General features: G+C 57.1%; 1 protein-coding gene across 2 annotated transcripts; it reads left to right on the forward strand.

Moving 5' to 3' along the window:
* The first annotated feature begins 897 nt into the window (after positions 1-897).
* On the forward strand, positions 898-25,660 carry XG (Xg glycoprotein (Xg blood group)). 2 transcript variants are annotated; one of them, XM_037027684.1, is made up of 11 exons: positions 898-1,262; positions 8,738-8,782; positions 11,102-11,125; positions 14,073-14,135; positions 15,597-15,659; positions 16,519-16,581; positions 17,499-17,612; positions 20,422-20,466; positions 21,205-21,237; positions 23,935-24,051; positions 25,299-25,660. In XM_037027684.1, the coding sequence occupies exons 1-11, from the start codon at positions 1,199-1,201 to the stop codon at positions 25,313-25,315; spliced, it is 648 nt and encodes a 215-aa protein (XP_036883579.1). In that variant the 5' UTR covers positions 898-1,198; the 3' UTR covers positions 25,316-25,660. The 2 variants fall into 2 exon arrangements, with proteins under 2 accessions (XP_036883579.1, XP_036883580.1); XM_037027685.1 differs by lacking the exon at positions 20,422-20,466.
* The last annotated feature ends 1,621 nt before the right edge of the window (positions 25,661-27,281 follow it).

The raw sequence follows: 27,281 nt of genomic DNA on the forward strand, positions 1-27,281 counted from the left end.
TGGATGCGGGGCCACCCTGACCCAGGACGACCTCCTCTCAGATCCTTCACTCAATCCCTGTTTGCAAATAACGCCCCATGGTGAGGTGGTCCCGAGGGTCAGGACTGCGCCATACCTCTGCAGAGGGGACACAGCCACCCCCAAACAGTGAAGTTGCATTCCCTGGAGCCACGGGCGCCTGGGAGTGAGTTTCACAGCGCCTGCAACCTTTGCGCCCCACACAGATCCGTATTCGCCACATGGTCACGGAGTAAAGGGACTGGAGGATTGTCAGTGTGGACAACGGTCCTGCAATCAGGAAGCAGGTGTCCCGGCGAGTCACTGGACAGGGTCCTGGTGCCAAATGCCGGGCGATACCATGGCCTTCAGGCTCCCCGTCTGCACCGCCCCGGCCCTCCTGGTCATCTCCACTCCCTGCGCCAGCTTTGGGGGCTCCGGGTGTCCCTGGGCTGGTGGCTTCATCCCTTCCTCCCCTTTTCACCCCGTTGAACGTAGCCACCGATTTTGAGAGCGGACTCCAGGCGACCCACCTGCACCAGCACAGCCAGGCTGCAGGCTGGAGCCCAGATTCCGGCTGCCTTGGGTCGAAAGCGGAGCTGGGTGCGGGCATCTCCCCAGATCCCCGAGGGGATGGGCCCTGAGGACCGGGCGACGAGCTTCTGAAGGGTCAGCGCCTTGTCCTTTGCGGCAGACGAGGGGCACGCGTGGCGTGGGTGGCGCCCTTGCGTGGACCCAGCGAGAGCGCTGGGTGTCGCCGCCTAGTGGGATTCTGGGGAGGCTCGTGGCTGGAGCGCACTGAGCTCAGGGTGGAAAGCTTCCCTCCCGCACCACCTCCCACGCCCACAGGGAGCCGAGCCAAGGAGAGGGTGGGGCCCTGGGCGCGTGGGGGAACGCCTGCCTCTGCCTCATCCGGAGGGTGGGCCATCGAGGCTCGGGGAGGCCCCACGAGAGAGGTGGAGCACGCTCGCTCTCCTCCGGCGGGGCCCTGGTCCCGGCTTTGGCCTCTGAGTGAGAGGCAAGCCCCTGTCCTGTGGGCCTCGGGATTCTAGCCGGCTTCACACTTTCCCCGTGAGGGAATCGTCTCTCTCTTCCGGCCTCACTGGGGAAGAAGAAGTCAGTGGCGGCGGTGGGGCTCTGATTTCACAAGTCCCTTGGCCGCGGGGGCACCGAGGGGTCCTTCTTCCTCCGGAGGCCAGCCATGGAAACCCGGTGGGGACTCTTCTGGGTCACCGCCGCCCTGTGCTGGCTGATGCACGCCCGAGGTAAGAGACACGCCGTGCCCAGAGAGATGTGTGGGTGTGGGTGCCTGCCGGTTGCTTCAGAAACTTCTCATAGAGGAGCAAGTGGAAGCTTTTAAGTGGCTGAGTGTATTCCAAAGGGGACCCGAGAGTGACGGCTGGCAGGGGACAGGGACCACCGTCACGAGCGGCAGCGGAAACTGAAAGGGGAAATGTAGGATGTGGGCTGATGTCCCCCGCGGCCCTTGGAAGCAAACGACTGTTTTCTGGTGTAGGGGAGGGCGTGTGTCTCGCCCCCTTGGAAGCAAACGACTGTTTTCTGGTGTAGGGGAGGGCGTGTGTCTCGCCTCCGCAAAGGGTGTTTCCTGCGAGGCCCCTTCAGGAGTGTATGTTGGGATTTCTCAATCTCCTTGGGCTGATTGGAACGCGGGAGCGCCGATGGCTTTTGTGAGGCAAAAAAAAAAAAAGAAAAAAAAATGCAGTTGGAGCACAGCTTGGTTTTGCAGCAGATGGCTCACCGGAGACGGGGTTGGGTTGAAAGGCGGTCTGCTCACAGGCTGAAGGCTTTTGAGCAATGTGGCGGCCCCTGGTTGTACATTTGAAACTTCTGAGTTGTTTACGCCCCGAAGGCCACACCCAGGGGCCGGCTGTGCGTCTCGCAGGATGTCGGATGGCTGGGGAGGGTGGAGAGCGAGTTTAGGGCCTCGTGGAGTTGTGTAGGATGTGAACAGCCCTTCCACAGGCTTTTTTTTCTTTCTTTTCTTGTTGTTCTTTCACTATTTTAATACCGGGAAAGGCACCCGGGGGAGCTTGAGAGAGCGTGGTGGGTCAGGAAGGGAAAGACGGCATCCAGACGCCTGACGGATTGTGCCCTTTCCTGTTTACCCCGTGTGGCCCATGTTGAGGGGCAGGGACGTGGTTGTTTAGGGAGAGAGGTGGCCAGCAGGGGCGTGGCCAGCAGGGGCCCAGACCCCCCGGCCTGTACGTTTCTGCAGGCAAAGGCTCGTCCCGGAATTTGCAGAAGCCGCGGGGAGAAGGCAGCTTTGGGACGCGCCCAGAGCGGGGCACGGGGAAACCCAGCCCCAGAACGGCACGTCGCCCGAGTTTCACCCTCGCAGCTGTGTGTTGCCCCGAGACCCGGGGGCTTCCCGTACCCCACAGGCAGGGGCGCCCCCAGAGTGCAAACTGTGTTCCGTCCTTTATGACACACGGGACAGCAGATTCCTTCAGGTGACCACGCCTTTACCATAAAGCTGTGCAGACTTGGTGTGTATTTAACAGGCATTCACCGCGGGGGGAAAAAACTGAGGATCCTGCCAGGCCAGGTGTCCCAAGGTGTTGCCCCTCCTTCTTTTGAATGTTTATTGATGTTAGAAAAAAGAAGGGAAGGAGATGGGGAGAGAGAGACATAGCAATGAGAGAGAGAAACATCAATTAGCTGCGTCCCATATGCGCCCCGACCGGGGATCGAACCTGCAGCCTTTTGGTTCACCGGACGGCGCTCCAACCAGCGGAGCCAGCCACCCCAGCTGGAGTTCCCTACCTTCTCACTGTCCACCCAAGTCCTGTCTGCAGGGGATTTCTTTTTTGCAAGACAGCGAAGGTGCTTCCCTGCTGGAGCCCCAGGCTTGAGAGCTACTCACAGCGCAGGGGGGTTCCTCTCGTCTCGGCCGGGAGTGGGAGTCCCTTCTGCCCCTGTGTCCTGGGGTTATGTGGCGGGGGGCTCCGAAGGACCCCGATGAGCACTGACGGAACGTGGGTGGGCCCCATCCAGGCAGGTGTGCGGGGTGCATCCAGGTGCATCTGCCTGGGGGGAGAAGGAGTCTGGGGGTCTTCCCTGCCAGGCTCTGACTCTTTGGGGTGTGAGGACCTCCTGGAGCCTGGGTGGTTCGGCCAGCTGGATAGTATTCCGGTTCCCACCATGGACTTCCAGAGTGGGGGCCCGGGCCAGCAGCACCCACGCCCCTGGGAGCTGGGGAGACAGGCAGACGGCCTCACCCAGACCTGCTCAGCCAGAATCTGCAGGCGGCCGCGTGCCAGGCTGATTGGCAGGTCACGTCAGTCTCTGCGCCTTTGAGAGGCGCCAAGGCTGAAGCCCTGAGGCGGATGGGACCGTGTTGGGGGGGTGCCTGTCTCCACAGGGCTCCTCCTCTTCCTCTCAGCCACCCCGACTCATAGGCTGATATCTTAACCCTGAGGACCTCAGGACGGGGCTGTGTGTGGAGATAGGCCTTTAAAGGGGTGATGATGGTAAAATGGGGTCCCTAGGGTGGCCCCGATCCCACAGGACGTGGGTCCTTGGAAGAAGAGGAGACGGGGACACAGACACCCCCAGAGGGACGCCCGTGTGAGGACCCAGGGGGAAGACGGCCGTCCTCACGCCCAGGAGAGAGGCCTCAGGGGGAGCCAGCCCCGCCCACCTCTGAGCCTCAGCCTCCAGCCTCCAGGACGGAGGGACCCCTGGGCCCAGGCCCTTTGGGGAGGCAGCATTAGGAAACGCCATCACACCGCATTTCACGGGGACCCTCAGCAGCGATTCTCTCCTGTCTCCCTTTCAGGACAGATGTCCTGCCTTTTGTGATGAGGTGACTGCTTCTCACTCCTCTGTGAGCGAATCCTTGACTTCCTGGAGGGCCTGCGGGTGCAGGGGGTTTAGATGCGGAATGTCCTGGCAAGGGCGTTGTGACCCCAGGACCTGGCACGGCTTGGCCGGCCTTCTGGGGAGCGGCCCACCTACCAGGAGGGGGTTGCTGGGGGCAAGAAGGAAGCGCAAGCCCCGGGGGGTTGGGGCGGGGGGGGGGGGGGGGGGGGAGGACAGCCCTAGGTGTGAATGCAGGCCTGCTGCAGAGAACTTCACTGGAGAGTCCGGGCCAGAGGGGATTTAGTCCCAGGGGCACTCCAAGCGGGGTGGGGGGATTTAGTGAGGCCACAGGAGTGAGGAGGACGCACCCACCCTGCCGGGCGCCGTGTCCCTGGCTGGCCTCCCGCTCACGTTCTCCGACGCCTGGGACCGCGCACCTGGGCAGATAGATGGCTGGTATTCTCGGTGCTGTGAGTCACACCGTGCCGGCGAGAAGCTGCTCCGGATGCGTGCTGGGCATTTATTTTGTTTCCTTTTTTTCTTGGAATTAGGGGGTCAGACTCAAAAGGGAACCTGAAGATTTGCGTGCAAACAGTCGCGATGGGTTTCCGGGGGAGCCCTGGTGTGTTCTGGGGACACACTCAAGGCCGCGCCAGGCACGGTGATTTCCGCTCACGGGGCAGACGCCTGAGCCTGAAGGTTGCGTTTCGACGCAGCCGGCCTTTTCTGGGAAATAACTAAAATCCTCTTTAAGGACGAGGACCAGGGGCTGTGGGAATCTCGTTTGTAACCCGTTCAATTAAAAAAAAAAAGTTGAACTCTGGTGCGGGGCGCAGAAAGAAAACCACAAGACAGTTGTCACACAGGACGGGTGTCACCGGAGGAACAGCCAACTGGGAGAGCGCGGGGACCGGGACCACTCGTCAGCGGGGCGTGAATTCTGCCGTCAGCGGCGGGCACTGGCGCCCCGGCCTCCGACTAGAAATGGAGTTTGTGTTTTCTTTCTCTCCTTTCTCAGGGTTGGCCCGGGGTGGGGTGGGGGGCTGCCGGTCTCCTTTAGACTCAGAGTCACTGGTTCAGGGCTTCCCGGGAGCTGGGAGGGCTCTTCTGCTGGGTCTGTTTGTCACTGAGCAGCTTTCAGACAAACTTCAGACAAATAATAATAATAATAATAATAATTGGAAGAACAGCTGTGGGCTGTGCTTTGTAACATCCCCGCTCATCATTAGCGGACGGTTGTCTCTCAAACCCCCCCCCCCCCCCACGACGATCAGCCTTCCTGCCGGGGCCGAGGGGGTCTGGTGTGTCCCCCCAACCTCCTCCCCACAGCGGCGCCCCCTCCAGGCCTCACCCCCAGACTGTCCGCGGGGGTGGAATGTCAAGGTGGTTTTCTGCCGGTTGGTTGGTTTCTCTAAGGGGGCCAGTTCCCCTGGAGCTGTTCTCTGCAGTCACAGTTGGGCTTTCTGTAGCTGCAAATGAGCCACGAGCCTCTAGGATATTTATCGCGGGGCTCCGCCGGGCTGCTGGGAGAGCCCCTTTCTATATAGGAACGTCAACTCGGGTGTTTTTAGGGCGATAGCCGGTGTGTTTTTTGCATGGGAGCAGCCAGGCAGTTAGTTACGCGTGAGTTCCAAGGTGTCGCCCGGCCAAGGATGGCGGGGCGGGTGTCATATCTTAAATACCTGCTTTTTCTTTCTGTGGTGACACTGTGCTGTGGGGTGGAATGGGGAAGGCCTGTTCTGTAATCCCCACGCCCGAGGCCACTTCCTCCCCGGTGTTTCCAGAGCCGGGGCCATGTGGCTTGGACTCACCAGGCAGCCAGCTAGTCAGCAAAAAAAGTACAGCCTAAAACAAGAAAAATGAGAAGCAGATGTCACGTTCCACGTCCAGTCTCATGCCCCGAGCGGAAAATCTGCGTCATGAGAGCTCCTGAGCCAGCGCCCCCGTGATGGAGACCGGGGACCCCCCCCCTACCCCCACCCCCGTCCCAGGCGGGATCTGGCAAAGACTTGACCTGCCTGCTGGCAGGACCCGACCGGTCAGCCTCGCGGCTGCAGTTGCCTGGGTTACGCAACGAGGTGGGTGGAACCGCCACCAGCCCCACACGTGTGAATCATGCTCACGCACGCCTCCGTGCACGGGGGCACTCACACCCACCAGGCGCAGCTCTGTCCAGGGCCCTCCTGCGTCCTGTTCTCTGCCCCCCGCCCCCGCCCTGAGGCACCCCAGGCCCCTTCACGCCCAAGCAGGCCACGGAGAAGGAGACACAGGGAGGCTGTGTGTGTAGAGACAGGTGCCCCATGCACCCGGAGGCTGGCAGTCAGGGGTCCCGCGTCCCCACAGAGGCATAGACCTCCCTCCCCAAACGGCCCGTTGGCACAGCACACTGGTACCTCCCACCGTGTAGCAGAGGGCACATTGGAGAGGGGCCAGGGGCCCGAAAGACACCACGGAGGCCCTGGCCACCCTGGGAGCCCGGGCGTGGCCAGCCCACCAACCACAGAGGACGGTTCGGCGTCCGTTTATCACCTGCCTGTCCGGCCGAGCTGCTTTGGAAGCCCGCAGAAGGCGGTGGAGAGCCATCAGAATGCTGTCAGTCTGGCTGGGCCGGCTGGGGACCTCCCCCAGGGATTGCCCCTTAGAGCTGGACAGGCAGACAGAGGGTCAGCCACGCCCCGGGGGCTGGCCCGAAAGGCAGGGGTCCCAGGCACACACAGTCTTCTGTCCCCAGACCGAGGGAGCAAGGAGTGGCCAGGTGGTTCCCTGCCGCAGATCAGGTACCACAAAGCAGAGGGGCGTCTGCAGGGACCCCCAGAGGTACAGAGGGCTCTCTGGGACTGGCCTGTAATTATGTCAGCCAGTGTCCAGCCGGCCTCCAGTCTGGGCCCCCGTCTGGGCCTGTGGGACATGCTGGCCTCCGTGTCCCCTGCCCTCCGATGCCGCTGCCCAGACCTCACTCAGAGGCCTTGTGTCTGGGGCTGTGCCCACTTCAGCGGACACTCAGCCGGGGACCCCAGAGGCTTCGCACGTGGCCACATGGTGTGTGATTCCGTGTGTGTGAAACGTTCATGGCAGGCAAATCTGCAGGGACACAGAGGGGGGGTCAGGGGGGGTCAGGGGCTGGGGGAGGGGATGGGCTGACGGTTCATGAGGACGGGGCTCCTTCTGGGGTGAGGAGGGTGTTCGGGAACCCGAGGGGCGTGGCGGTTACGCAGCCTGGTGCCGGGGCTCGAAGCCGCGGACGTGTTCCCTCGGCCACGCATGGCCCGGCAGGCTGCATCCCAGCAAAGCCGCGTTTGAAAAGGTTGTCGGCCAAAGAGGAGATTCGGGCCGGTCGGGGTCTCCAGGGCTCTCGGATCTGGGTTCTGTAACTTGGGGGGCTGTGGGGTGGGGGGAGGGGAATGGCAAGAAAAGAAGCTGGTGCGGCCTGCAACCCTGAGCCCGTGGAAAATGGACATATTTAAGTCCTGGCTGGTTATCTCATTCCGCTGGAGCATGGTCCCCATACGCCAAGATTGTGAGTTCGATCCTCGGTCAGGGCGCAGAGAAGAAGCAACCAATCAATGCAGGAATTAAGTGGAACCACACATCGATGTTTCTCTCTCTCACTCTCTCTCTCTCTCCACCTCCTTGTTCTCTCTCTAAAAACATCAATTAAAAATACACATATTTTTAATCGAGATTAAAATCCATATGCATTGAAAGTCACCATGCGCATGATTTTAAGATCAACGCGCAATGTTGGACAACCACCAGCGCTGCCTGATTCCAGAACATTTCGCCCGAAAAGCACCCCCAAACCTGTCACGGGTGCCCCCTCACATCCCACCCGACTGTTTACCCATCTGGCCTTCTCAGGCTCGAGCCAGTTAGAAAGTCAGCACGTGCTTTCAGGCCTTACTCGTGTCATTTTCCGCGAGTTAGAAGCCCACAAGCGTAAGCCGAATTTCGGAGCCCTCACGCACTGCGAGGGGAGCCTGGGGTGGCGGGGTTTCGGCAGGCTCTCCAGGAGGTCCTACAGCGTGGGGTTGGGCCTCGGGTCAAACTCCGTCCTGTCTTAGCCATAAAGGAACCCGACTCCAGTCCCGGCCGGCTGTACCCCATCTCCCGTGAGCTAAAAATGGGGCCAGAAACTCTCCTGGTGACTTAAGCAGCACCTTTACAACAGCTCACATTGTCGCCTCCTGCAGGAAGGCCTCCAGGTCTGCTGGCCCAAAGCATCAGCGTGGCTGGCTGGCTGTGTTTTTCCCGTCCCTGCTGTGTTTCATCCATAGCTTCGTGCACGTCTTGTGGGGTTGAGGGCGGGCTTGTGGGGTTCACCCTTTGCTCCCCAGCCCTCAGCGGCCTGCCTGCTGGCGTAGCTTTCCCCTTCACAACGTTCGCAAAGTGCACAGCTTCTGTAGTTTGCCTACATGCCCCCGTGTTTTGCTTGGTAGTTAGAGGCAGCTGAGACCATGCCTGTCCTCTTTTTTAAGACAGCCACACGACCCTGGCTGGTGTAGCTCAGTGGATGGGGCGCCCGCCTGAGAACCTAAGGGTCCCTGGTTCGATTCCCAGTCAGGGCCCATGCCTGGGTTGCAGGCCAGGTCCCCAGTAGGGGGCGCTGGAGAGGCAACCACACATGGATGTTTCTCTCCCTCTCTTTCTTCCGCCCTTCCCCTCGCTCTACAAATAAATGCTTAACAAAACAAAAAGAGAAAGCCAGTGATGGAATTATGTTCCTGTGGGGGGTGGGGGGGGCGGCCTGTTGGGAAAGATACCGCATCGGTCTGCACAAAGCCTGGGACCTGGAGGGTCAGGGGACTTTGTACGTCCAGTTAGCTCTCGGTGGGGGGCGGTCTGTGGCTCCTGAAGAAGGAAGCAGGGACCCTGGCCACCCTTGTCCGTGTGTGACCGGCATCCTGTGTGTTCCCCACAGGGCAAGGCGACTTTGACTTGGCCGACGCTCTCGACGACAATGCAGGTACGTGCGTGCAACCCCAGCTCCCTCTGTGAGGTCGGGTGGGGGCTTCGGAATCCCTGGGCACGACGCCCCTGCGGTTCCCAGGAGACGGAGATCCATGGCCGGGTCCCGCTGATGCATCTTTGGGGCGGGACTCCATTGCTTCGCCCGGTCGTGCTCGGGGCTCCCGCAGGCTCCTCTGCTTTCCTGAACCTCTGCGGCTCAGGCAGTGCCGCCCGACACCCCGGCCGCCCAGCACCCTGGGCATCCAGCCACTGACCCGTGCACCTAACCCGCCTCCCCCCTCCTTCCTCCCAGCAGGGTTTCTTGTCTATTTTTCAAGTGACACTTCATTTCATTTCTTTCGTTTTTTAAATGGCACGAATTTACCACGCTCCAGTTTGGTGGGTGAGGAAAGCCTGGTTCGAGTCTCAGCAAATTGCAACGAAAACGCCCGCCCGCTTCCTTCCGTTCTGGAGGGTCCCTGGGACAACCCCCTGCCAGCTCTTTGCAGAAACGGCTTCAATGGGGGGGGGGGGGGTCGGATCAAGGCGCCTCTGTCCTTGCGGACTGTCCACCGAAGGCCAGGACCTGTCCTGAATCAGAACCACTGTCCGCGGAGCGTTGAAACGCTGCTCCGTCTCCATCACGTCTGCATCCCCACCGTCTGCTGTCTCTCTCCCCAGCTTTTGCCCAAGGTCAAGGCCCTTACATCCATCCCCTCTCACAGCATCCACAGCTTCCCTCTTGACCCAACTCGAAAACCAAGCCTGGGATTTAAAGCGACTCCTCGGCTTCGTCCGGGTCCCCGCCCAGCATCCGGCTTGGCGGTGGAGGTGTCGGCCCCTGCACGGCGACCCAAGGAAAGGGTGGGCCCGCAAGCAGGCAGGGATGCGGGGTTCTTTAAAAACAAAACAAGACAAAAAGAGATGGGCTTGTCTGCTTCTGGCCTCAGGGGCAGCCCGCGCTCACCCGGCCCCTATACACGGCAGCGGTGGGGGGTTCGGGAATTGGAAGAGGCGGGTGGCGACCGACCAGACCCCCCGCTGAAACAGAGTGAGCACTGGGAGATGTGGACCTTCCCACCACCCTAATTTTCTGTGCTCACCGAGCGAGGCCTTTGCTGGCAATAGCCCCACAGGAGTGGGGCGTCACGTTGAAGTGAAGGCAATGGAGAAATGTCCACAGGCCCCGTGATGTGGAGACACCTGGAGCCCAGAGGGGCCGGGTGACACAGTATGGGCGGCCGAGTGGGGAAGGTTTCAGGAAAGAGAACAGTTCAATGATTTCCTGTGAAGTTCGGGCTGTGTGGTCAGCGGCGGGCGATCGGATGGATAGAGAAGACAAGGGCGAGGACGTGGGCTCGGGGCCGGACCATTGGAGGGACTCCAACCAAGGCTGTGAGAGGCACGCTGGCAGCCTCGTTCGCGGTAGCCACAGGTGGAAACAACGCGAGTCTCTCGGAGCTGATAGACAGATTCAAAGAATCCACGCGGTGGAATATGACGCAGCCAGGAACAGGAGTGAGGCTCTGACTCAGGCTGCGACGCGGCCGGCCCTTGAACACAGGAATGCCTCGTGCGTGGAAGGATTCCAAGCACGCAGTTTCGTCTGCTTGCAGAGATTTCAGCCCTGGTGTCTCATTCCTTTGAGCGACGTGCCCAAACCTGTTTCTCTGGTGGTTCCTGTTTATCCGCCTCCGGGCACAGCCGGGCTCCCCCAGCCAGGAGGCCGCACGCTGCAGCCCGAGCACTGTCCACGTGGCGTCCACACCCACCAGTACTGAGCCTGAAGCACCCCGGTGCCTTCCAAGACTCTGGGGGTCTCAGTGACTGACGTCCAGGGGCCAACAAGCCCTCCACCCGCGTTTGTTGAGTGAATAAATGTTTGCACAAAAAAAGTGAGGGGAGACGTGTCCTTTCGGAAGCTGGAAAGCCAGATTCCTACTTCATTTTTGCCTCGTCCACCTCTGCAGCCAGACCCACCACCCCTCGCTTGTGCTTCCGGTCCACCCTCCTGCCCCCAATCCTCTCGGCTGAGCGGACCCTCCTGCATGGGTCTGAAGTCCCACCCCCTCTTCGTTAAAACATAATTCCTAACACAGAGAGCTGGCTCCTCCTTAAAGCACCACCCTCACCCCCACCCCCTGGCAGCTGCGGCTAAGACGGGGGTGCCTGGTTTGGGGGGTGTCTTCTTTGGTCTTTCCCCCCCGGTGAACAAGACTGTGAAATTTCTGTTCCGTTCCCTTCACTTGGAGAGCCTTCCTTTGTTCATTTCTGACACGCAAGTCGAGTGTCTGTCCTGATGGTCACGGAGTGTGTTTTCTCTCTTTATTTCCAGAGCCCACAAAGAAGCCACACTCAGGTGAGAGATGACCGGCTGGGCGGACCAGAGGCTGCGCCCTCAAGGGGGTGTGTCTGAGGGGGTGTGTCTGAAGGGGTGCGGGAGGATGGTCACAGAGGTGCGGTGTGCTGTGTGTCAGGGGGGGTCATCGATGGCCGGCCAGGGAGAGACGTCTCCGCATTCTTGCGAGGGAGGCCGGTGGGCAAACTGGAACCTGCATGGATGGCCGGTGGGCATGCAGAATAGGGCAGCTACCGCGGAAAACAGGTTAGGAGTTCTGTAACAGTTTCCACCGAGAATTACTCTGGGTAGCAGCAGTTGCGCCTCCAGGTATGAAACAGGGACTCTGACCAAAACGTGTAAGGATGAGTCCATCCTTATGTGCCACAGCCCCCAAATAGGGACAGCCCAGCTCCCCATCAGTGAGTAAATAGACGAACACAGCCACACTGTGGAATACTATGCAGCCATGAAAAAGGAGTACACCTCGGGCCCAGGCTACAATGTGGATGGACCACGAGACCCTTATGCAGATGGATATAAGTCAGACACAGAAGGACGAGTCCCACAGGCTCACATTTATATAAAATGTCCAGAATGGGCCTTTCCTGCCAGGAAACTTTCAATACCGGTCCTGTCTCTCCGGGCCCCCGATTTGGCACGGAATAACCCTGCACCCCTCATGCGCCTTCGTGAAAGAAATAGCAGCTGCCACTCCGGTGAGAAGAAGTCCCAGGGGACACGGCTGTGTAGTGTACCATTGCACACCCGCACCACAGCTTCTTTTAAAAATCTGTGTATTTCTTTCATGGCCATGGCCACTCTTTACACGGACTTTCTTTTGGGGGGGTCAGGGGGACACTGGTTCACAAAATGATACGGGTTTCAGGGGCACCATTGCCAAATGCATCATTCCACGCTGTAATGTCTTTATGCATTTGTCTACGGAGGGGCAGTCGGGCTGCTTCCGACGTCCTGGCTTCTGTAAGTAGTGCTGCAGTGAACATGCAAGGGCACAGAGCTTCTTAAACGCGTGCCTTTGTTTCCTTCAGATAAACACTCGGAAGCGGGACTGCTGGGTCATGCGGCAGGGCTATTTTCAAATTTCGAAAAGAGGAATTGAAGACAAATACATTTAGCTCACTTCCCTTTAATGCTGCCCGCTTTGGGAGGCGATCTTAAGATGCCATCTTATTGTTTGAGGTGATGCGTGTGGTTTGACTCAAGCAGTCCTGTCGTTGTTATTGTTACTATTAGTCTTAGGATTGTGATTATTGAATTGTATTCATCCTGGAGATGAGCTACAGACACGGGGCGGGGGAAGCACTAGTAACATACTTCAACAATGTTGCTGCCCGTAAGGAGGCTGTGCAAACATCAGCCACAGTTTCAGCACAGCTGGAGAAGCCTGTTTGAAATGTAAGGGTAAAAAAGATCCCATTGGCAATAGCCACAAAATCTGGAAGGCCTATAAGAACATCTAAGCAAAGGTAGATGAGACGGGTAGGGAAAAACGTATAAAAAAAATAGACATCGGCCTCACCGAGGGTGGGGAGAATCGACATTATAGAGGTATTAACTCACCTCAGAGCTGCCAATCCAATGCATTTTTCAATAGAGATTTAAAAAATATATTGTATTCATTCATTTGTAGAGAGAGGGGAAGGGAGAGAGAAAGAGAGAGAAACACAAATGTTTGGTTGCCTCTCGTGCGCCCCCTGCAGGGGACGTGGCCTGCAACCCAGGCATGTGCCCTGACTGGGAATTGAACTGGCCACCCTTAGGTTCTCAGGCTGGCGCTCAATCCACGGAGCCACACTAGCCAGGGCTCCAACAGAAGTTTTTGGAAAAACCTTTTCATAGAATGTGTATATATATATATATATATATACTCCATATATATATGGAATTTAATTGCTCTAATAGATATTGAGATGCCCGACGCAGCTATGGACATTAAAACAGTCACAGAGGGGACAAACGCAGCCATCCGTCGGCTTGGAGGGAGAGTAGACGCGGGCGTTGGATGGTGTTAAGTCTTTGTCCGTCCGAGAGGCCACCGAATGCTGAGACGCGAGCGAGTCCACGTCCACACCAGGGCTGGCTGCTTGCCATTCTGGCGGAAAACACAGGACCCAAACTCAGCCTCACGCAATACTCAGAGGCGAACGTTTGCCTGTGATTCAATGCCCACGGGTGAAAAAAAAAATCCAAAACACTTGAAACCTTCTGGTAAGATAGAGGGATACCAGAGGGGCATTTTCTTCAGGGAGACGCAGGGAAACGCAGGTTTGCTTTCGTAAGACCCCAAAACAAGCAGACGGATGATAACCCGGTGCCTTTTCAGCCCTTTTCCCTGGGGAAGAGCTGGGGGCCAGGGCGGCAGGCGTGAGTATTTTGAAAACAAAGATGTCATTGCGAACAGAGGGGAATACAATTTCTTCCTAGCGGAGTGTTTGGTCTGGTTTGGTTCTGTTTTTTTTTTTAAGTTGGACGCTTAGCCTTATTCATTGAAGCTGGCCTTGCCAAAGAGGGCAAAAAGTCAGTGAGTTCAGGTGGGGAATACGGTTCAAAGCAGAGTATTCGGTGTCATTACCAGGCCAGGAGGCGTGAGGATGCCAATGCACGCATTCCTGGCGTCTTTTTCTTGTATTTCGCGTTGGAGTTCGGAACCCCCTTCACGGCAGGCAGCCGGTCCCATATCTTGCTGTGAGAACTAGATTCTAAAAAAATAGAGAGTTCTGGTTGTGTGTGCGGTTGCGCTTTTCCCTGAAGATTTGGGGTTGAGCCTCGCGTGCCGGGAGCTGAGTGATTTTCAGCTGGTCGATGGTCACGTATCACCCGTGACCGGCAAAGGCAAACGGCACATAAAATCTAGGGCCACCAGCGTGACTTGGTTCTACAGGCTGCTTCTCGCGAACAGGGACCTGCCTTGTCTTGTAACAACACAATATTTTCTCCCCGGCAGACATCTATCCCAAGCTGAAACCCCCGTACCAACCGCAGCCCGGAAACCCTGACAACGGTGGAAGTAAGGATGCTCGGCGTTCAGACTCCTTTCAGCATGGGGCTTGGTGGACCTGGCCTTGAGCTTCGTAGGGGCTCCCCTGGGGACCCTTCCAAAACCAAGTCCGTCCTGGATTCCCCGGTCCTTTCTCTTCACCAGGAGGGAGCCAGGAGGTCGAATCGACGCCGATCGTTTTATCTTCCTCGGGTGTCCGACAGCTGGGGAGCACGGTGCATTCAGAGGGCACTGGTGTTATGGGGGTGGATTTCTCACGAGACTGTTCATCCTTTCTGTAGCTTGTTCGAGCCACTGGAAACGTGGTTTTTTCTTCGAAGAGCCCCCACCTGCCTCCCTGTACTTTAGTGCAGTGGCCCCCGGCTTCGGGCTTGTTGCAAACGCTAGGCAGGCACGACTCCTGTAGATTCTTTAGGAGAAAACAGATAATAAGAGGGCGGAGGGGACGGGGGCCTGGCTGTCAATGAATTTTATTACAATCCACCAACCGTAGAAAGCAAAAAATTCCCTGGGCAGAGCAGTGTGCACCTTCCGCGAAGCTCCCTGCAAGCTGGTGGGGGCGTTGTGAAGGACGGAAGTTCGTCTGGCCCTGGGAGGGGTCCGTCACCAAAGGCAGGGAGCCCGGGGAGCCCGGGAGCTGCTGTGCCAGTGAACCCCAGCCGCAGGCACGAACAGGCTCGCCAAGGGCGGCTCCTGTCGCCTTTTCGTCCTCGTGTTTATTTTCTCTTCTCCCACGTATGAGTCGACGTAAGAACGTCCAAACCTGTACGTTCTTCTGAGGGCTTTTCCGAGTTTATCTGAGCCCTAGTGACGAGAATTGCCGGGAAACGGATTCCCGAGGGATGGAGAAAATCCTCCTAAAGTTGGCACCTTATTGTATAGATTAGCATCTGCAGTATCTGCATATGTAGGTTCGGTGAAATGCATCGGTGATCCATGAGGGAGGCGGGAGAAAGGAAAACAGGGACATCTCTAGGGCGGCAGAGAAAGTCAAAGGAGAGACGAGGAACAGTGAGCACGATAACAATGAACAGTGAGGGGTTTGGGGTCTCCCCCTGGTGCGGTGCCTTTGATTTGAGGGGTTCTGGGAAAAGACAATTCATTGTGTTGTTGCAAAGGTATGTTTGTCGGGTAGGTTATCACAGATGCAGAAAGACGAGGCAGGCTCCGTGCTGGTCAAAAACTGCTGAACGCTCAGCGTGGTGTGAGCAACTGCTGTCACAAATCCCCCACCAGGAAAAGAGTTTTCAAAAAAAAAAAAATCCACAGAAGCCAAACCCAGCCTCTCACCTCAACACCAGCCGGTGCCCAGAACACTCCCTCCGCGGGGGAAAGCCTGGACTACAAGGGGCCCACCCTCCAGAAAATAATTCTGGCTTTGGCAGGGGAGGCCCTCCTCGTATTGTGTAGGATGTCTGTTGCTGAACCACGTCATCACTGCCCTAAAGTCACCGTGCCATTTTCCCACAGATATTTACCCAAGGCCGAAGCCACCACCGCCTCACCCACAGCCTGGCTATCCCGAGGGTGGAGGTAAGAGGGAGCGATGATTGGGGCGCGTGCATTGGATACAACATGTCGTCTTGGGTTCTCTCTGGGATGGCGAAAAGCCCATTGCTTTGAGATAATACCTAAGTGTGCTTCTGGAAGGGGTCCCACCTGCTCCCCACCAGACCTGGGGCTGCTGCATCGGCGGCAAACACGCTTTATTTTCTTTGGTATTAGCAGGCTGAGAAAATGCACCAAGCTCCAAAGACGCTTCGTGTTCTTATTGAGGAAGGCATTTTTTTTTAAGAGTTCATGTATTTCGTTTTAGAGAAGGGAGGGGAGGGAGGAAGAGAGGAAGAGAAACATCCATGTGTGGTTGCCTCTCTTGCGCCCCCTGCTGGGGACCTGGACCGCAACCCAGGCATTTTGCTTCTCTCCCTGCACAAGCCCTTGTGGGGGGGGCGGATCTTGTGGCCCGAGCCCCTGCCGTATTTCTCATGAGAGGCTGACGAACGCCCCCAAGTGGGAACCCCACCCATTAACAACGGATGACTCACACTCATTGCAGGGCGAGGGCAAATGTGTGTGTGTATCATAGCCGCCTGCTATGGTGACAGGGAGTGATATGGTGCGAGGTCTCGAGACCCTGTCTGGACGTCAGCCTCCTACGGCCCCACACACACTCTGTGACGTTCAGCGGCACGGCGTTCACGAGGGCCACCGCCGCCCCGTCCTGCAGGCCTCGGTCAGGACCCTATTCATCTCCAAGAACCAAGCTCCCACCCTAAGTGTGGGGTTCAGGAAGAGGCCCCCGCACAGGGCCCCATCACCCTCCCACGAACCTGGGTTCTGGGGACGCAGTCTGCAGGGTGTTTCGACAATGGCTGTGTCTTTTGTCCCTCAGGTTCCTTCAGTGATGGGGACGATGGCCGCTACCCGCCCAGGCCCAGGCCCAGGCCGCCCTCAGGTTTGTGCAGCTTCTCCGGGTGACCGGGGCCAGGGGCACACTGTTGGGGCGCAGCCTGATACCATGTAGGGTCAGCTGACACCTGTTGCCTCACAGAGTGACCGATGGCTTCTGTATGGTGACCATTTGAGATCTGTTCTCTCTACTTCTCTACCTGTGTATGTGTACCTTGATAAAGTCCTGCTATAAGTATGCGGGCAAGCATGTGAGAACTTGCTTTATGCACACACATGTATCTGGGCCACATAGGTATAAGCACGTGCATCTTTGTTTTACATGCATGTGCAGACACCCACATTCTAAACGTGCACGACAACACAAGCAACACCATGCGAACACATGCTACATGTATGTGCACACATGCAATACATGTCATGCCCATCATCATGTGGAACATGCAGTTTACATGTGTGTGTGCATAATAATACACAGGGTCTGGTGCAAATAATGCCCATTTTATTACAAAATCTTTTATGACAATATCATAAGCATGTCATTCTATAACATGACAATGTCACACCCAAGAGCACCCTAGGGCGCTGTAGGTGACACGTTCAAATTAAAACTATAAATTGTTACATGCATAGTATTACCATCCCAGACACACTCAAGCAAGTGTTATTTCTGTGGGACCCTGTATATTCATACGTAGTGATTTTCTTTTATATACATCCATGGACCTATATTGATGTGTGCAAATATTACTATATATATCTGTTGTTATACACATCTTTATATGAATACATGTTCTTTTATATTAGTATGTATGTTTCGAATATACACCCCCCCTCGGAAAGTCCCCCGATACCAGGGGCTCCTGGCCCCTCTGCGGTGACTCTTGGGGGCGCCTTCGCTGTTCCCACCGGTCATCAAGGACACCTGCTGAAACCGCTCCCCACTCCACCTTCTCTCTACAGGAGGTGGCGGAGGCGGTGGCGGTGGCCACTACCCCAGTCACGATGGCTACGGAGGCGGCGGCGGAGGCGGTGGAGGCGGCTACCGCCCGGGTCAGGATGGCTACGGATCCCACGGTGCGCTCAGCGCGGAGGCCTGGGTGGGGCGCGGGGCGGCGGATGAGGGAGGGTATCCAGGGCTCCCAGCCGGGGTCCCCACCTTCCATCTGGGTCTGTCCCTGCTCCGCGCGTCTTCTCAGCCTTCTCCGCGTGGTCGCTGACCCGCTGCTCCTCCCGCGCCTGAGCTCGGGCCGCCCACACGCCTGTGTCCAGGGGGAGAGGCAGGGAGAGAGGGCAGGCGGTTCCCCGGGGGGTTCCGTGTGAGGCAGCTCCTGGGGTCCAACGCACGAAGGGACACTTTAGGGCGGGGGAAGACGCCCAGGGCCGAGGGCACCTGGCACAGAAGCAGTGGGCCAGGGCTTGCGCGCCTGTGCGCACGGCTTGGTCTCGGAGGCGCGCAGTGCGCCTCGAGGTCCCAACGCTCTTGGTTCCCCGGGGCAAGAATGGCCGCGAAACGTCAGAGCCGGGACGGGGAAACGTCCCGGAACAGACACCTACATTCTCTAGTTTCAAGTGTAGGGCACCGTGATTCGATATTTGTATCGATTGCAAGATGACCAGCCCAATAAGTCGAGTTAATACCCAACACCTCACATAGTTACCACCTTTCATTGTGGTGAGGACTCTTGTGATGTATTCTTTTACAAACTTTGAAACCCATAATGTGGGGTTGTGATAATAATATAACATATAATATAACAATATCATGATAGCTAATATAATGTTAACATCATGTTTCATTCATATAATATAATATGGAATTAACCATCGTTACCACTCTCTACATTACACCCTGGGTCTTATTTCTTTTATAATTGCAAGTTTGTACTTTTCGACACCCTTCATCCACCTATCAATCTATTGATGAATTTTAAGGGACTATTGTTTTTTAAGTAGATATCTTATATGTTTTTTAAAATTTTATTCATTTTTTAGAGAGAGAGGAAGAGAAGGAGAAAGGGAGAGAAGCATCTATGTGTGGTTGCCTCTGCCGCCCCCTACTGGGGGCCTGGCTCACAACCAGGCCTGTGCCCTGACTGGGAATTGAACTGGCGACCCTTTGGTTCTCAGGCCAGCACTGAGCCACACCAGCCAGGGCTGTTATTAATTATTATTATTATTATTAGTTGCTGTTCCCCATTTGTTAAGCGTTGTGAACATCTTAAAAGTCATCAAAGAACTCTTTTGGGTGGACGCTCCTATTCCTATAAAGATTTTACAACCCATGCAAGTGGGTTTTGGATTTCGGTCACATTCATCTTCTTTATTGGAAATCATGGCGAGGTTTTACGAAAGAAACGCAAGGGTGATGCCCAAATAATCTACCCTTGACGGGCTAGACATTTGTCACCATTGAGGTGGCCCTGAGCTCAAGATTCTGCCGCTACAAGGTGGAAGAAAGGTCACGGTGGAGTAGAGCAGTGAGTTCAACCCCAGGTGCGCGCTCTCTGAAGGGTCCGCCTCCTGGGCGTTCTTGGATCTTGGGTCGGATTAGATCTATGCCCGTGTAGTTTGGTCCCATTCATAGATTGGAGAGAAATGACTCACCCCACAGGGGGCCCACCGTCCTCCGTGTCTGCCCGTTTTCCCAGGAAATGAGTTTGGTCTCTCATGACGCAGTACGGTTTTGGGGGGGGACCACCTCCTGCAGGGCTCCAGGCGTGCTCATCCTGCAGCCCCCCGGGGGCTGTTTGGGGGCCCCGAGCTGCGCGCGGCTGGGAGTTACCAGTCTGGTTTGCACCCAGCGCACTGAGTCACCGGGCTGTTCCCTGCAGGTGGCCCAACTGTTGGCCACGTTCTGTCCTTCTGTAGGGCCCCAGAGGGGCCAGGGCTGAGCAGCCCAGGAGGGCGTGTCCTGAGTGAGGACCTGCCTGGTGAGGTCAGAGGATGTTTCCCTCCTTTTTTGAGGAGTTGGCTTTCCATGGCCCGGTTTCTCTACTAGGAACTGTCTCGGTGACCTCAGGCTGCCCACATGGGGCAGCTTCAACAACGGACATTTCTCCCTCCCCGTCCTGGAGGCTGGAGGCCGAGACCCAGGGGTGGGCAGGGCTGGCTCCCCCCGAGACCCCTCTCCCGGGTGTGTGGACGGCCGTCTTCCCCCTGGGTCCTCACACGGGCGTCCCCCTGGGTGTGTCTGTGTCCCCGTCTCCTCTTCTTATACAGACCCCAGGCCACCCTAAGGACCCCATTTTACTGTCATCAGCTCTGTAAACACCCATCTCCAAGCTCACACATCTTCAGAGTTTCTGGGGTTACGGCCCCAACCTACGAATTTTGGAGCTGGGCATAGCTCTGCCCCAGAGCACCCAGTGGGCACTTCCAATCGACAGTATATTAAGTTCCCTGCGACATTTACAAATAACCAGACAGACAATCCCAGTTTAAAACCAGCGACATGCACACGGTGCCCGTTTTCAGAAACCTCAAATCCTGCCTGCCACATCGTCTCCAGGCGTAAGGAAAAGTGTGAAGCTCTGTCTTCGTTGTGACCGGCTGTGGCGGCCACTCAGAAAGTGTTTCCGCCCTGGCCTCGCCCCGACCACCCTGTGAGGTTTTTCTGACCGATGACCCAGCCAGTGGGCAGACAACTCAGTCACCATCCCTTCATCGGGGACCTGCCATGTGGTCTCGACGATGTTCTCTCCTTCGGGGGTCCGTCTCAGGCGGCCTCTGTCTGCCCAGAGGCCAGCCCACCAGCGGGACCGCCTTTTCCCTTCCAAGTCCTGGTGGCCTTTCCGGGCATCTGGCCTCAGGGCTTCTGGCTTTCTCCTGGGGCAGCCTTCCTGGGCATTGTCTTCCTCTTCACGCCACCTCTCTCTCCCTGCAGGAGGCGGGCGCTCTCGACCCAACTCGGGCGGATATAATAACTATGGTAACGGAAGTCTCTCTTCTGAGCTGTGCCGGGGAGATGCGGCCTCTGCAGCGCTAACGCCCGCCTGGGCCCCGGTGGGGAGCTTGCTTGCGCTGGCTGTCCTGCCTGCCGACTAACCCACTGCCTGGCTCTGCCATCATGGGCGTCCCCGCCTGCCCCCACCTCCGGCCGCGACGGTTTGCATGGGATGAGGCCGTAGTTTCTCGAAGGGACATGCACAACATGCTTTGGCTGCATGCACATATGTGAGCCTGTATGTTGCGTACATGCTTGCGAGCATAGATTTGCACATGCATGTGTTGTGTGCACCAAGCGTGCATGTAGCTTTCGTGTGCCCAAACACATGCATGGGATGCATGTATGTTCACAGACACCCCACATGTGGGACCACACATGTGCTTTCATGTGCACGTGTGCTGACATATCTATGTGTGTCTTCATGCGTGTGCTCGTGTGTGGGCGTGTGCTTGTGTACGTTGGACATCTGTGCTCATGTGCACACATCCCTGACCCCTGGGCTGAGAGCCATTTTCCCTGCCCCTCATTGTCACCGTGACGTGGAGTATCCTGTATCCATCCTGCGTCACCTTTCCCAGGGGGCGGGCAGCCCTGTGAGAGCATTCACTCTTGCCTGCTTGCTCACGGCCGCACCCCCCGCCTCTGCGTGGTGCCGGCGATACAGGGCCCCCCGTGAGCGCTGCCGAATGCACGCGTGACCCTGTGCTTTTCCCGTTGCAGGTGACAGCTACAATACCTATGGCAACCCGCAAGGTAATATATCGGTGCACCCCCCGCCCCCGATGTTTCATAAGCTCCCAGCGTCGCCCACCCATGGGGGAAGGGCCAGTGTAGGCGTGCGTCTTTGCTCCAACCCGGTGACGCTCATAAACGCCGGGTGACTTTCTTTGTCAGGAAACTCCTGCACGAACCCTTCAGCGTGGGGTCAGGCGTGTGGCGCTCAGAGAGGCAAAGATGGAGACCAGTGGCCGTGCTGCAAGGCGCCCTGTCTCTGTGAGAGCAGAGACGGGCTGTCTTGGTCGTTCTGATGGGCTGTGGTCATTCTGCCCTAGCGGTCCCCCCAAAGAGCTCAGCCAGCGCCCCTGTAGGTCCAAGACGAAGGGGGTGTCTGTCATGGGCAGCTGGAAGATGGGTCCCAGGCCCTAAGCCACGAGACCTTTACTTGGAAGATGAGGAGAAAGCCATCCGCCCACGGAGGAGGCGGCGGTGACGTGTCTGTCGTAAAGAAGAAAAGGGGACCAAAGTGATTTTGTAACCGGAAGTTGTGACGTGCATGCAGAGTCTCTGAATCCGTCTTGGTTGGGTATTTGGTGTTCTTAGAAGGTCCTTGAAGTAGAAGGAGGGGAGCATCATGCCTTAGAGAGAAATCCACGTCGGACGCATTGTCAGAGGAGATGCGTGCAGCCCCGTAGCAACACGGAGGGCCAATCCTATGCCACGTCGGAGTGGGGTGGGGGGTAAGAACTCTTGGCAGAATGTATATGGAAGCTTCAGTCTAAAGGATGAGTCAGCAGCAGCCAGAACAGGACAGCAAGGTGGTAGGGACCACGGTGAGCGAGGTCAGGCTGGCTCCGCGGCTGGCACACCAGGAATGTGGGTGGCCAGGGTGTGGAGTGTGATGGGCAGACGGGCCTAGAGAATGGCCGGGCGTGCAGGTGGGATTCAGCCGGCCCTCCTGTCAAGCGTGGACCACACAGGGCTGAGTGTCAGGGAGACCGATGACAAGACCCATGCGGTTCCCAGAGGGGGTTGCCAGTGAGCTAAGTGATGGGCAGCAGAAACGGAGAGGACAGGTCAGCTTTTAGGGTTATTTCGTGAGTAGTACTCATGTGATTGTTCTGTACAGAACAGTGGACAGGCAAACATGTATCCGTGAGCACCACTGTGCAACAAAAAAGTCCCAAAACGTGTATCAGTGAGCTCCGCTGTATGACAAAAGATCCCAAAATGTGTATCGGTGAGCTCTGGTACGTAACAAAAGATCCCAAAACGTGCATCAGTGAGCTCTGCTGTGTCACAAAAGATCTCAAACTATAGTGGCTTAAAACACGACCATTTGTTAGGAGCAGGATGATAGGACTTGGGGTGTTGGGCTAAAATCCACCCACATCCCTCCGACGGACCAGGTCACGCTTGTTCATGAGGAGAACGGAGGGAAGTGTGTCTGCACTTTGAGGCGATACAGCTGCATGTCTGTGTTATGTTGGTCGAAGTCCCCGTTGTGTGCATGAAGCCCGGCCACCACCTCTCGAGGGGGCGGTGGTGCCAGGTCACCTTGCAGAGGGTGCGGACACAGGGAGGGGGAGACCGAACCACCAGAGGCGGGGTGTGGTGTGGTTATCGGATGAGGGATGGGTCCCAGGGCTCCAGGCAGCCTGGAACACTCATTCCTACAGTGGCCATTCATCTGTCGCCTATGACACGCCAGGGGCTTGACCCAGTCAGAGGTGACACCTGTGTGGTTATTTCAGATGCTGTTCCCCTACCATGAAAGGGCCTTTGTGAGTGAGAGGCGGCCACGTTTATTGAGATCAATAACAGCTACCGAGGAAGCGCAGACTCAGGCAGGAGCCCACACAGGGTCCCCGTGAGGAGCAGACACAGGGGTGGCACCTATAAGAAAGGGGAGGGGACAGGGACACCCAGGGCAGGGAGGCCTGGCTGTGGGCGCAGCTGACGTGGCATTGTGACGCTGATTCTCCACAGCGTGTTTCATTCTCAGTCCTGGGCCCATCTGTCCGGTCGTCACCCCGCCTGCTTTTCTGTCCCCTTTGCACACAGCTCTGTGGGACACAGGGTGGCTTTGGGCCCCGTGCAGAGGTGACGTTGTCCTGTGTCAACACCCACAGGGTGGAGGCATCTGACGTGGGAGGCAGCTCCTCGGGGCCGGTGGCTGCGGCTCCTTTGCAAAGGGGCTTTGTTTATAGTATGGTCTTCAAACGAAGGGAAGGGAGATGGCCATGGGGGGGCTGTTGCCTGTCTCTCCAAGGCGCCCCCCGACCTCGGCTCTCTGCACAGGAACCCCAAGCGTTGCCTGCAACGTGATTTCAAGGCCTCGCGGTCTGCAGCCCAGAGTCCCAGCAGGCTTTGGGGGCAGTGCGGTCTGCTCCCTTTTGGGTGAAATGTTGCTCTTTCGTGAGTTAACATTCTACGTCCCCAAAGGTACAAGTCCCATCAAACACATTTTTAAGAGACGTAGGGAGGGCGCCTTGTGCGCACAGTCTTGGGGGTCCTGAGTGGGTACCCCACAGTTACTTAGCTCCACTCGTGGCGAAGAAGAGCCCCCTGGTGAAGTTCCCTGCGCTGAGTGGCTCTTTTTTTCCCCCGCGTGGGTGTGAGGGCCGCAGGGTAACCGCTGGGATCGCGCAGGGATCGCGCAGGGATTTAAAGCGAACGGCATTTCCGCGGCCTTCTTTTCTCACGGCGCGGTGCCGTTCTTGACCCCTGCAGGCAACATGGTGGCGAAAATCGTGTCTCCCATCGTCTCCGTGGTGGTGGTGACGCTGGTGGGCGCCGCGGCCACCTACTTCCAGCGCAACCGCAGGAGAAACTGCTTCAGAACCAATGGTAAGATCCACTCCCGTTTCTTCCCCCGCCCCCACCCCATTTTCCAAGTCTGATAAAGAGACCTTGTGGCATCTTTGACCAGCGCTGCTATTTCTAGTTCAGTCCAAAGACAGCCTCTTGCCCTCGCAAGCAATTTCAAGTTGAAACTTTGTCCCGAACCCGGAGCAATGTGAGAGAAAGCGCTGCGTTTTCACAGAAGATGCTCCATCCTTTTTGTAAAAAAAGATTTATGTATCTATATTAGACTGAAGGAAAGGGAGAAAGAGGAGACAAACGTGAATGTGTGGTTGCCTCTCACGCGCCCCCTAGTGGACACCTGGCCCGCAACCGAGGCATGGGCCCCGACTGGGGATCGAACCTGCGACACCAGCCAGGACTGGTCCAGGGTCTCTGGTTTGGAGCAGCGCCCCTGGTTAGCCAGCTGCTGGTCACTGAAGGCTCTGAAGATGTCTCTAAGAGAGGGACACGGGGTGAGGGGGGCGGGGGAAGAAGTTCTATTGCACGATTAACAGCTCAGAGTCTGGCGCATCTTCTCACAATTCCTGGATGAGAAGAAGAAGCTATCAGCAGAAACCTATCCCTATGGCCTTGTTCCCCCCCCACCCCCCCACCCCCGCCATTATAATTTGTGCAATTTCAAACCCCTAAAACCTGCCTGTCGCTTCCCCCTGCTGGTGGATGGGAGGTAGTGACCCATCCCCGGAGGGCCAGCCTGGCTCTCGAGAAGCCCAACCTCGAAAGGGCGGTGGGGGAGAAACAGAATTGAGTAAAAAGGCCTCGCTTTCTCAGCAGCTGCCTCAGCATGACAGAGCACTCCGTGTTCCTTTGGATGGCTACGTCCCAGCGCCCCCGGGGGCCCATGAGGACAGGGCTGAAATGGGGTGAAGAGAGGGAGGTAGTCACCCTCAGGCACGTTGCGTAAATGGCACGGCCACACACGCAGTCCCGGAGGGCAAGGGAGTTTGGCGTGCAATACCGAAATAATAATAGTCATAGTAACGATGATAGTTCAGACTTCATCGTGCACATTTGCCACCTGTTGGTAGAAATAGAGTTTTCCCCAAACTGGGAAGGGGATAAAATAGAAAGGATCAGCTTGACCGGAGGACGCAGAGTTCCCCAATTCCCCTAGGGTGCTCGCCGACCCCCCACGCAGAGCAGATGCTGAAACGGGGAGCGGGTTGTGCGTGGAGGTAGCTGTGGAGCGCTTTGCTGAGAAATGTCTGTCGCCCGGTCTTGCCCTGCAGCGCCGGAGAACGTCTGAGGACTTGGGGGCGCCCTGGGAAAGCCTCCGGCTCGACAGGACCCACGCTCCCCGCTCTTGTGGGAAGTCTGCTTTGTCCTTTGCACATTCCTCTGACTCCTCTCCTGCCGCGCACGGATGAGCTGCTGAGAAACCGGTGCCTCGTCTCGCTGGGTGCCATGTCCTGCTTCCCCAGATCAACCCGACCCCTGGACCTGGTGCTGCCAACGCGCCCCCCCCCCTCCCCCCCCCCCATCTTGGACACAGAGCTGTCCGTGTTTGCACTGAGCTCTTCACACTACCTTCCTCGTGCCATGGAAACACGCCTCATGGTCGTGCCTGGGGGCTTGGCCGTGAAACACAGTGTCGGCANTCGCCCGGTCTTGCCCTGCAGTGCCGGAGAACGTCTGAGGACTTGGGGGCGCCCTGGGAAAGCCTCCGGCTCGACAGGACCCGCGCTCCCCGCTCTTGTGGGAAGTCTGCTTCGTCCTTTGTACATTCCTCTGACTCCTCTCCTGCCGCGCACGGATGAGCTGCTGAGAAACCGGTGCCTCGTCTCGCTGGGTTCCATGTCCTGCTTCCCCAGATAAACCCGACCCCTGGACCTGGTGCTGCCAACGCGCCCCCCCCACTCCCCCCCCCCCATCTTGGACACAGAGCTGTCCGTGTTTGCACTGAGCTCTTCACACTACCTTCCTCGTGCCATGGAAACACGCCTCATGGTCGTGCCTGGGGGCTTGGCCGTGAAACACAGTGTCGGCAAAATGGCTCAGGGTCTCGGGCAGGGTTGTGGCGGGCTTCTGGGAGAACCGGGGTTTCCGACAGGCGAATGTAGGAGTTTGACGGGTGCTGTGTCCCTCAGCGATGCCAGACGCCCTGGGCGCTCAGGTTCACAGGTGAGGCGGGCAGGAGGGACCCACAGGTGCGCAGGGCAGAAGCCTGCTCACCCGTTCCCCTCCCGCTGCTCCCCGGGAGCCCGCATTTGTATATCACTGCAGAAAGCCTGGGTGGGGGGATTTTCAGGTGCGAACGGGCTTTCGGGAACACGGCCCCGGAGAATCAGCCACGGGGTGCGTGGTCCTGTGACACCTGGCGGTGGCAGTACCTGTTTGGAAACTGTGGGATGGACATAGCGGTGTTCATTGCCGAGGCTTTTCCTGGGATTTTTAGTCTTTCTCACGGGCTGGGGGCAGCAGCACTGAAGCTGCTACGTTGGCTTTGCTTTCTTTGCACTTTTTTCTTTGTGCTACCGTCGAAAACCTTACACCCTTGCACATAAAAAAAAACCTCCTATTAACTGTTCGCTTGTACTTGAGAGATGCATCGGGGAGAGGCAAAGGGGAGATCGGGGTCGATCCGTGCAGTTTGGTTCCATTAACGTGAGTGTTCACAGGGCTTGTGCACTCGGCCATGAATACGAGAACCAGGGGTGAGCTCGTGGCAGTGAGCAAGTCACACAGGACACCCCTCAAAGTCCCCAATGTGGGGCCTGCCAGTATGGGTCCGGGGCTCGGTCTCCAAAGGGAGAGGGTTGGAAGCAAAAGGTGTCTGAGAAATAACTTGAAACCAATCATTGAGGCCGGCGACGGTAAAAGTGGGTAAATGGTGATGGGAGGAGGCTTGACTTGGGTGGGGAACACACAATACAATGTACGGGAGGGTATTACACAATTGTACCGATGGAACCCATAAGATGGTATTAACCAATGTCACCCCAAGAAGCTCAATAAACATTACAAAAACCCCAAAAGGAAAAAAAACTGTTGTAAGTCTATGTCTCTTCATCATTACAGACAATCACAGTGGAGTCGTGGAATAAAGGTGGTCAGTTATGACGGTTTAGTGCTGTGCTTACTACGGCTTGCATCGGGAAATCTCCGGGGTTCCTTTTATAGCATAATTTATAGTGAAAAGAAAACAAAGCTAACAATTGTGTAGAGATACCTGAGAACAGAACCGCATGTCTGACGTCCCGGATGGAGGTGGG

The sequence above is a fragment of the Sturnira hondurensis genome, unplaced genomic scaffold (assembly GCF_014824575.4).
Source record: "Sturnira hondurensis isolate 20B ecotype Veracruz unplaced genomic scaffold, ASM1482457v3 Scaffold0019234, whole genome shotgun sequence".
NCBI lineage: Eukaryota > Metazoa > Chordata > Mammalia > Chiroptera > Phyllostomidae > Sturnira > Sturnira hondurensis.